The sequence below is a fragment of the Rutidosis leptorrhynchoides genome, chromosome 10 (genome assembly GCF_046630445.1).
Source record: "Rutidosis leptorrhynchoides isolate AG116_Rl617_1_P2 chromosome 10, CSIRO_AGI_Rlap_v1, whole genome shotgun sequence".
NCBI lineage: Eukaryota > Viridiplantae > Streptophyta > Magnoliopsida > Asterales > Asteraceae > Rutidosis > Rutidosis leptorrhynchoides.
Window position 1 is genome coordinate 328,192,779 of NC_092342.1, and position 10,715 is coordinate 328,203,493.

The 10,715-nt window shown below is 32.1% G+C and overlaps 1 protein-coding gene across 1 annotated transcript; it reads left to right on the forward strand.

The window, feature by feature from the left end:
* The first annotated feature begins 6,673 nt into the window (after nucleotides 1–6,673).
* LOC139871333 (uncharacterized) lies at nucleotides 6,674–10,497 on the forward strand. Its single transcript, XM_071859054.1, has 9 exons — nucleotides 6,674–6,778; nucleotides 7,505–8,470; nucleotides 8,700–8,887; nucleotides 8,984–9,122; nucleotides 9,445–9,477; nucleotides 9,569–9,656; nucleotides 10,030–10,169; nucleotides 10,244–10,366; nucleotides 10,462–10,497. The coding sequence occupies exons 2-9, from the start codon at nucleotides 7,529–7,531 to the stop codon at nucleotides 10,495–10,497; spliced, it is 1,689 nt and encodes a 562-aa protein (XP_071715155.1). The 5' UTR covers nucleotides 6,674–6,778; nucleotides 7,505–7,528.
* The last annotated feature ends 218 nt before the right edge of the window (nucleotides 10,498–10,715 follow it).

Sequence of the window (10,715 nt, forward strand, 5' to 3'; positions counted from 1 at the left end):
GTGTCCTTATACATAATTTCACCCCTGTTTTAATTATTCTAGTGACTATTAATCCATTCCCGTGTCCGGTTAAATGAACGATTATTCATACATATAAATACCCCGCCCATCGTGTCCGATTGAGTGTGTATGGTAATTTATAGGGACGCCCAATTGTAAATCTTTATATTAACATTAACAAACTATCATTTAGTTAAACAAATATAAAGCCCATTAATAGCTCATAGTCTAATTTCCACAAGTGTCGTTCTTTTGTCCAAACCCCAATTATGGTACAAAGCCCAATTACCCAATTTTAGTAATTAGCCCAACATCATGATTACTTCGGATTAAATAAGCATAATAATAACTTAGCTACGAGACATTAAATTAAAAAGGTTGAACATAACTTACAATGATTAAAAATAGTGTAGCGTTACACGGACAGAATTTCGACTTACACCCTTACAACATTCGCTAACATACCCTTATTATTAGAATTATAATTAAAATTAAAATATAAATTATAAATATATATATATATATATATTTTACGTATGAATGAGGAGAAGAAAAAGATTATATTTTACGATCAGAATGCGCGAGCTTTATAGGGAGTTTCTGAAATTGGGGTTCCGCGACTCGCGGCATTTTTGGCCTTCAAACTCCGCGAGTCGCGAAGTTTACTTTTACAGCTCACACAAGCTTGGCTCTTTGTTTACCGACGGTTTTAAATATAAATATAATATATTAAATAATTATAAGAATTATTTAAATATTATATTATATTTATGTGCATAGTTGACTTGTAATTTTTAGTCCGTTGCGTCGAGCGTTGAGAGTTGACTCTGGTCCCGGTTCCGGATTTTCGAATGTCCTTGCGTACAATTTAATATCTTGTACTTTGCGTTTTGAATCTTGTACTCTTGTAATTTCAAGACGTTTCTTATCAATAATTGGAACCTCTTTGATTGTCTTTTGTACTTTTTGAGCTTTTTGGTCGTTTGCGTCTTCAATTCGTCGAATCTGTCTTTTGTCTTCACCTTTTATTATTTAAACGAATATCACTTGTAAATAGAATAATTGCAACTAAAAGCTTGTATTTCTTGAGGAATAATGCTATGAAATATATGTTCGTTTTTAGCATTATCAAAAGTTAATCCTTCTAACTTGACTTTTAAAATCAACTAAACACATGTTCTATATCTATATGATATGCTAACTTAATGATTTAAAACCTGGAAACACGAAAAACACCGTAAAATCGGATTTACGCCGTCGTAGTAACACCGCGGGCTGTTTTGAGTTAGTTAATTAAAAACTATGATAAACTTTGATTTAAAAGTTGTTATTCTGAGAAAATGATTTTTATTACGAACATGAAACTATATCCAAAAATTATGGTTAAACTCAAAGTGGAAGTATGTTTTCTAAAATGGTCATCTAGACGTCGTTCATTCGACTGAAATGACTACCTTTACAAAAACGACTTGTAACTTATTTTTCCGACTATAAACCTATACTTTTTCTGTTTAGATTCATAAAATAGAGTTCAATATGAAACCATAGCAATTTGATTCACTCAAAACGGATTTAAAATGAAGAAGTTATGGGTAAAACAAGATTGGATAATTTTTCTCATTTTAGCTACGTGAAAATTGGTAACAAATCTATTCCAACCATAACTTAATCAACTTGTATTGTATATTATGTAATCTTGAGATACCATAGACACGTATACAATATTTCGACCTATCATGTCGACACATCTATATATATTTCGGAACAACCATAGACACTCTATATGTGAATGTTGGAGTTAGCTATACAGGGTTGAGGTTGATTCCAAAATATATATAGTTTGAGTTGTGATCAATACTGAGATACGTATACACTGGGTCGTGGATTGATTCAAGATAATATTTATCGATTTATTTCTGTACATCTAACTGTGGACAAGTAGTTGTAGGTTACTAACGAGGACAGCTGACTTAATAAACTTAAAGCATCAAAATATACTAAAAGTGTTGTAAATATATTTTGAACATACTTTGATATATATGTATATATTGTTATAGGTTCGTGAATCAACCAGTGGCCAAGTCTTACTTCCCGACGAAGTAAAAATCTGTGAAAGTGAGTTATAGTCCCACTTTTAAAATCTAATATTTTTGGGATGAGAATACATGCAGGTTTTATAAATGATTTACAAAATAGACACAAGTACGTGAAACTACATTCTATGGTTGAATTATCGAAATCGAATATGCCCATTTTTATTAAGTCTGGTAATCTAAGAATTAGGGAACAGACACCCTAATTGACGCGAATCCTAAAGATAGATCTATTGGGCCTAACAAACCCCATCCAAAGTACCGGATGCTTTAGTACTTCGAAATTTATATTATATCCGAAGGGTGTCCCGGAATGATGGGGATATTCTTATATATGCATCTTGTTAATGTCGGTTACCAGGTGTTCACCATATGAATGATTTTTATCTCTATGTATGGGATGTGTATTGAAATATGAAATCTTGTGGTCTATTATTATGATTTGATATATATAGGTTAAACCTATAACTCACCAACATTTTTGTTGACGTTTTAAGCATGTTTATTCTCAGGTGATTATTAAGAGCTTCTGCTGTCGCATACTTAAATAAGGACGAGATTTGGAGTCCATGCTTGTATGATATTGTGTAAAAACTGCATTCAAGAAACTTATTTTGTTGTAACATATTTGTATTGTAAACCATTATGTAATGGTCGTGTGTAAACAGGATATTTTAGATTATCATTATTTGATAATCTACGTAAAGCTTTTTAAACCTTTATTGATGAAATAAAGGTTATGGTTTGTTTTAAAATGAATGCAGTCTTTGAAAAACGTCTCATATAGAGGTCAAAACCTCGCAACGAAATCAATTAATATGGAACGTTTTTAATCAATAAGAACGGGACATTTCAATTTCCACTCGAAATAAGATTGTTATAGTTATAGAAATTGAATCAAAGTTTGAATATGAGTATTACCTTGTATTAGAAAGATATCTTACTGTAAATAAGAAAGATTTCTTGAGGTTGGATGATCACTTTACAAGATTGGAAGTAAGCTAGCAAACTTGGAAGTATTATTGATTTTATGAAACTAGAACTTATAGAATTTATGAAGAACACTTAGAACTTGAAGATAGAACTTGAGAGAGATCAATTAGATGAAGAAAATTGAAGAATGAAAGTGTTTGTAGGTGTTTTTGGTCGTTGGTATATGGATTAGATATAAAGGATGTGTAATTTTGTTTACTTGTAAATAAGTCATGAATGATTACTAATATTTTTGTAATTTTATGAGATATTTCATGCTAGTTGCCAAATAATGGTTCCCACATGTGTTAGGTGACTCACATGGGCTGCTAAGAGCTGATCATTGGAGTGTATATACCAATAGTACATACATCTAAAAGCTGTGTATTGTACGAGTACGAATACGGGTGCATACGAGTAGAATTGTTGATGAAACTGAACGAGAATGTAATTGTAAGCATTTTTATTAAGTAGAAGTTTTTTGATAATTGTCTTGAAGTCTTTCAAAAGTGTATGAATACATATTAAAACACTACATGTATATACATTTTAACTGAGTCGTTAAATCATCATTAGTCGTAACATGTAAATGTTGTTTTGAAACCTTTAGGTTAACGATCTTGTTAAATGTTATTAACCCATTGTTTATTATATCTAAAGAGATGTTAAATTATTACATTATCATGATATTATTATATATTAATATATCTTAGTATGATATATATACAGTTAAATGTTGTTACAACGATAATCGTTACATATATGTCTCGTTTCGAAATCCTTAAGTTAGTAGTCTTGTTTTTACATATGTAGTTCATTGTTAATACACTTAATGATATATTTACTTATCATTTAACATGTTTAACAAAGTGTATCAATATCTTAATATGATTCATATGTACTTAGTAAGACGTTGTTATAACGATAATCGTTATATATATCGTTTTCGAGTTTCTTAATTCAATAGTCTCATTTTTATGTATATAACTCATTGTTAAAATACTTAATGAGATACATACCTATCATAATAACATGTTAACTATATATATATATATATCCATATATATGTCATCATATAGTTTTTACAAGTTTTAACGTTCGTGAATCACCGGTCAACTTGGGTGGTCAATTGTCTATATGAAACTTATTTCAATTAATCAAGTCTTAACAAGTTTGATTGCTTAACATGTTGGAAATACTTAATCATGTAAATAATAATTTCATTTAATATATAAAAATATGGAAAAGTTCGGGTCACTACACTAGTTAATTTAGGCAAAGAGATATGCGATGATCACTGAATCATGAATGGATAATAGATGAAAATATATGGATAGCTACGTTTAACCTTAATTTACATACACCGTGTATTTTAATTTGGGGGTTCAGGGGTAATTTAGGAAGATTAATGTTAAGAATGTATTTATTACCTAATATCTCTTTAGAGTGAAGTGAAGTGATGATGTGTAGATCGGATTAATTATCCTACCTCTAATTACGCCCGCGTAACACCTCTCCTCATTCGCCCACACATTCAATCCACCCTCCCTATTGGGCCACAACCTATTCAACTTCTATTTTTTTTCGGGGCTTTTTAAAAATAAAAGAAAAGAAAAAAATAAAACATAATGAACGTGTAAAAAAACAAAAACGCTCCTGCCTTCCTGTTAGGTTTCTCTGAGATGGGTCTGCATCACTACATGTCTTCCACGTGTTTCATCAATATACATGACATCTTCATCCACCAACAACATTATCCTTAAACTTCTTTTATCAAAAAATCACTCGTGTTTCTTTTGTATCTACTTTGTGCAACCTATTCATCTCTCTCACGACATTGTCATTTCCTCACTTTAGGCTTTATGTTGCATTGTTTGCCTATATTTTAGCAGGTATTTTTCTTGACCTTTTAATTATTATTATAGTGTTCCATGATTTTGCCCTTTTTAGTTGGATTGTTGGAAACAGAAATTAAGGTTATTGTTGATTTGATCTGTTCATATTTCTTCCCAAATTAGGGTTTAAATCCATTGATTTGTACGTGTCTATAAAAGTTGATTGCCAGCACCGACGTGTACATCCAGGTGTTGATCCCATCCTTATTATTTTTAAATATAATTTGGTAAATAATTTTTTCCCTGTATTCTTCCATCGTGTTTTTTACAGCGTTTTTGAACGGTGATTCTTCACGAAAGGTGCGATCTATTCATTTAGTTGGCTTTATCATAATTTGTTTGAATTTTAATCCTCCTCCTTATTGCTTACATATTTCAATCGTTTTATTTAGGTTTTACCCGGTCAGTTGCTTTGTTTTTTTTCAAATTTGTTCCAATTGTGCGATTGTCTTTGCAGCGATATATCAGTTTAGTGCCTACTAGGATTGTTTGTGCTGATTCCAGGTAATTTAGGGATTTAAGTTTACATTGCGTTTGCTTACTGTGTTGATTCCAGGTACGTACTATTCATATGTCAAATTATTTGGTCAAGTTATGGCGTTATTAATCATGGGTTAGAAAAAACAATTATAAATATTTTTTTCTTTCAGTTAAATATTACAGTATATGATATGATTGTTGTTATGTTAAGCGGAGCTACTCGATTTCGAATTAAATCTCCTGGGTTCGACTCCGTGCGTGTACTGGTATGTGATTGTACACATCGATATATCCCTATCTGTTTTAGAATTAATTAAGGTTTGTTTATTGTTTGATGTATTATATTGATTTAAAGTTACTAAGTAATTACAGAGTATTTGATAAGCTTCTCATTAACTTTTTGTATATGAATCTGTATTATGCCTTTGAGCTGTTAATTATGTGATGCAATTGCTGACAAACCTTATTAGTAACAAAGCAAATTTTTTGTTGTTTTGTATAATATACAGGACAGATGATACAGATTCAATTCTAAAGCTAACATAGTCGGGGGCATCGCAAATTAACATTTTCAGCATCTTTTGCGGGGAGGTAAGGATGAGTCAAAATAAATCCACCATTTCATTGGTTTCTTCTCTATATTTCTTTGTATTCAACTTTTATGAAATATCATCTTCCTGCTGCAATTTCATAAAAAATTTAAATTAGTTTTACTTTAAAAGTTTTTCAGTTGAAATGTACCAACTTATATTAGTGAGTTGAGTTCTTGATAAGCATTTATCATATCCGTCAATTAATCAGTTAAGTAACTTAATCAAACATTTTAGCAAAGTTGAGTTACTTTAGTGACCCATATTTGTAATAAGTGACCCGTATTCGTATCCGTAGGTATTTTTCGTCTAACTCAAACATTCCTTATATCAGATCAAAGCAATGCAGCAATAAAGAAAAAGAAGGAATGAAGGCCATTCGAAGACAACACCATAACAGCTCCCGAGGCCACGTTTATTGTATAGTTTTAATCGTGTTTCTGTATATCAACCGTAGACAAAAACAGTATGGAACTTTCGCATGTAAGTTACAAAATATACGCTATATAACAAGTGAAATGCAACCGCACATTTAACAGCTTTTGCGGTGCGAAGCCCGCTAACCATTCGTCTTGTTAGGTTAATTAGAGGGATACCTTGTGCTATCATATAATTATTATTCTATGCTAATAAACTACAGAGTAATAGGCCATGCATAATTTCAACCCGACCCGTATTGTGACGATTTTCTACTGACCTAGCATAGCAGTAAGGCACAATCGACAACTGAATCGCCGTCATTCGACTTGTAATCTTCTATTCTTCTTCTTCTTCAAATATCAATCAAAGGTACATAATTAATTATGTACATCTTTCTCAAACCCTAATTTTCTCAATATTACATGTACTCGAATGATAAAGTCATGATTTTACCTGTACTCAAATAATAGTTGTTACAGTAAGTTTTGTTGCATAGCTAAGCCATCTGCAGTAGTAGTCATATTAGTTACTAGTACTTACTACAATATGTTATATAAACTTTTCTTAATTTAAAACAGTTTTAGGCATTTTATTACTACTCTGTTACCTATATACAGTAATAATTAGTTTCATTATCATTAAGTTTGGTATTGGTACAAGTATTTGTAATATTGCTGGTAAAATATAGTAACTCGTTTTGGGCATTATTAATTCATTTGCAAAAACATGACCACAATTAGTTAAAAGTCGAATAATTAGATACACTTTGTATTCCTAATTTTCTTTGCTATATGTTAAAGAAATCAGAGTCTTATGAATATAATTTGGTAAAAACCATAACCACGAATTTATTAGCTTGCTAAAAGAGTGCTCAAGTTAACAAGTAAAGGTTTAATACTTAACAAAAGTGGGAATAAAATTATTTTGTTTTCCAACAGTTAATGAAAGAAGCAATATCCAAGTGCACAATTGTCTGCATTTTACATCAATCAATAGTACTCATAGTTTTGTTATCCAATGTAATTAATATAAATTTATTTATTGTGAACCGCAGGTTATCATTTGTTGTGTCGAGCAAATGGACTTTGACCTTAATAATGTTATAGTGCTCGATGAAGAAGATAGATTGAGCAGCTTGCCTCTTGAGCTTATTCTTCAAATCCTCTCTCGCGTTGACACTAAAATAGCTATTCAAACATGTTTGCTGTTGATTCCAAGATGGAAGCTTATATGGACATTAATGCCCTGTCTCAACTTTTCAAGATGGGGATTTAAAACTGTAACCAAGTTCTCAGAATTCGTGACCCATGTTCTCTCTCATCGCAACCATCAAGTACAAGTGTCCTCGGTAAAACTAAGTTTCAATGGAGCCGCTACTGAAGATTTTGTGAAAAATATTGTAAATTATGCGTTTTCTCACAATGTCCAAAAACTAATCCTTAAAATTAGACCCAAGAATGAATCTTTTCCTTATCTCTTTAGGTCTCATACTCTTAAGCATCTCACCATTAGAAACTTCGGTTTTGATCCTTGCCCTACTCCCAAAGCACCATGGAGTTTTCCAGTTTTAACGACTTTGTATCTAAGAGATATTTCGTTGTGTGATGATCGACATGAATCTGTTGATGTTTTCTCCAAGTGTGTCAACTTACATAACCTCACTTTAGAAAGTGTTACGGTCGGGGCTAAGGTTCTCGAAATTATCACCCCCCGACTTGTTAATCTCAGACTAATTAGTTACGGAGGTTATAATGTTATCAATGATATTGCACCTCAACTTGAGAATCTCACTATAATTTATTGCTCAATAAAGGAATTGAATATTCCATCCACACTTTCATCATTCTGCTACAAAGGTTGCTCTCGTCCATATTGGTTTAAAAACTGTTTTGTGAACAAAGTGACTCTCAGTTTGCGCATTTACGGTTCAAAGATGCAGGAACATGCTCTTGAGATTATTAAGATGCTTCGAGACTTCCCTAGTGCCAGGTTTCTTACGCTCAACTTAGACATTGTTGAGGTACTGTTTATTGTCTGGTCACCTTTTCTTAGAATAAATAATTAGTGTTGGTATTTACAATTAAATAGATGGAGAAGTAGATCAGTATGCAAAATTATTATATCCATATGCAATTACCAACTATAAATGGTGGCTTTGATTAACCGTGTCATAACTGTATTTTGTAATTTATGAATATATTTATTCAAATAAACTTCTTGACCAGAGAACTATTAAACAACTTGTGTAGTGTATTTGCTCATTCCCGGAGTTACTATCTGCACGCCCTTCGCCCTTTAAGAATTTGATTAGGTTGAATATAGACACTGGCTCGAGGGATTCATGCAAAGTTAAATTGTCTACTGAAGCCAGAAATTTCTTTTTTGAGAACTCCCCCCCAAACGCCACAATCTTCATGCAGGTACTTTCATCAATTTGGTATTTTATTTACACTGTCCACGTATCGGTTTTATTACTGTCTTTTGACTTTCAATACTGGGGTTCAGTTATAGTGATATTCTTGTTAATTTGCAGGAACGACCTAGTACGTACGGAAGAAATGAGAGTGAAAGAGGTTAAGGCCAAATTGGTTGCAGACATTGAAGATTTTATGAAGGAACTAGAGCAGGACAATATACTTACCGGGACAAACCAGGCTATCGATAAGAAAAAAGTACTTCTTGAGAAAAGAAAAAAGAAAGAAAAAGAAAAAAAAAGTTGCAAATGGAAGCACGCTATTCTGGTGTATTTAAAGCATTGACAAGAATTTTGGGAGTATCTTGAACTCAAATGTGATGACCTCCAAATTTTATAAATTAAACGTTATGTACAATGTTGCTTGTCTTCACAGTCACGGTGTCTTTGAACATGTTGCTTGTTTGATTAAACTCTGCCACAACTTAGTTGCTTTTGGTTCCATTTAATCGATTTAAATGATTGATTTCATGCCTAATTGCTTAAAATCGTTTGTAGAAATTTGTGTTAAATGGTTACAGGCTCGTCCTAAAGAAGGACCAACGATGGCTGAGGTAGTTAGTGGAACTTGAGGCTGCGCTGCAACAAAGAGGGGAATATTTTGTTATTGAAAAAGAAATAGTGAATTACAATTCGTTTTTAAAGTCAGGAAAGTTATCAAGAATGTTGCATAATATGTTGCCATCGAAAACCCCTGTTTCTTCTGACACATTATATAAAAAAGAGGGAAAAAGTGAAAACACTCTAAACATTAGAGAAAGTCTATCATTTTCTCTTTTCGACGGATAAAGAAATTGCTTTCGAGGGGACCTCCGGCCAATAAGTAGGAAATTTTCTTTAAAAAAAATAAAAAATAAATATGAGATGCCATGAAAATGGTAGGATCAAATTTCCATGGGTTTTAAATCCTAGCTGAAATTCAGTTTAGGCTCTAAACGGCAGTCAAGTCGCCAATGAATCGACGCTTGCTTTTGACTCCTGGTCTATGAGTTTATGCCAAAAGCTAGCCTAGAAAATTACATACTGAAAGGTCAAATATAAGTATAAGATATATTTCAAGTATGTCATGAAATGGACATTTAGTTGAAAAATTGTCAAAAATGCAGGAGGATTAGGAAGAACACTTTCATGGTCAATGCGGGTCAAAATCATGATTGGAACAGCTAAAACCATTGTCTTTCTGCACAATACAGAGAACCAAATCATATTCCGTGATTTAAAGACTTCTAACATATTGCTTGATCAGGTATATCGAACTTCTAGTTACAATAACAGAAGATCAGATTTTTTTGACATCATATTTATGTTTACTCTTTTCAGGATTTCAATACAAAAATTGCTGATTTTGGGCTGGCAAGGCGCGGTCCAACAAACGGTGAGACACATCTTCTTACACAGGTTGTGGGTAATGTGGGTATGCAGCTCCAGAGTATGTGGCAACAGGTTAGTTATTTGAAGTTTACCTTGATTTAGGGGTGGCAATATTGACCCATTTACTTGTTAATAGGTTGATCTGGGTTATCCTTTATTTCTAACAGTTAATTAACTTGAAAGTCATCAGAAAGTCTATTTAAATGCATGCAAGTCTCCTCAATCACTTTACTAGGCAAGGTCATATTAATATTTTTTATTAATAAAGTTTGGTAATATTTTATATCCAATTATTTATTACAAACACTTGGCTTTTCAACATAACTACAATATTCAGTTATTGAAGCAATCTTGATCCATTCGCCTGGATATGACTCAATTCAGATTACATTGGTCTCTCTAATGAGTCAAACTTTTGTTA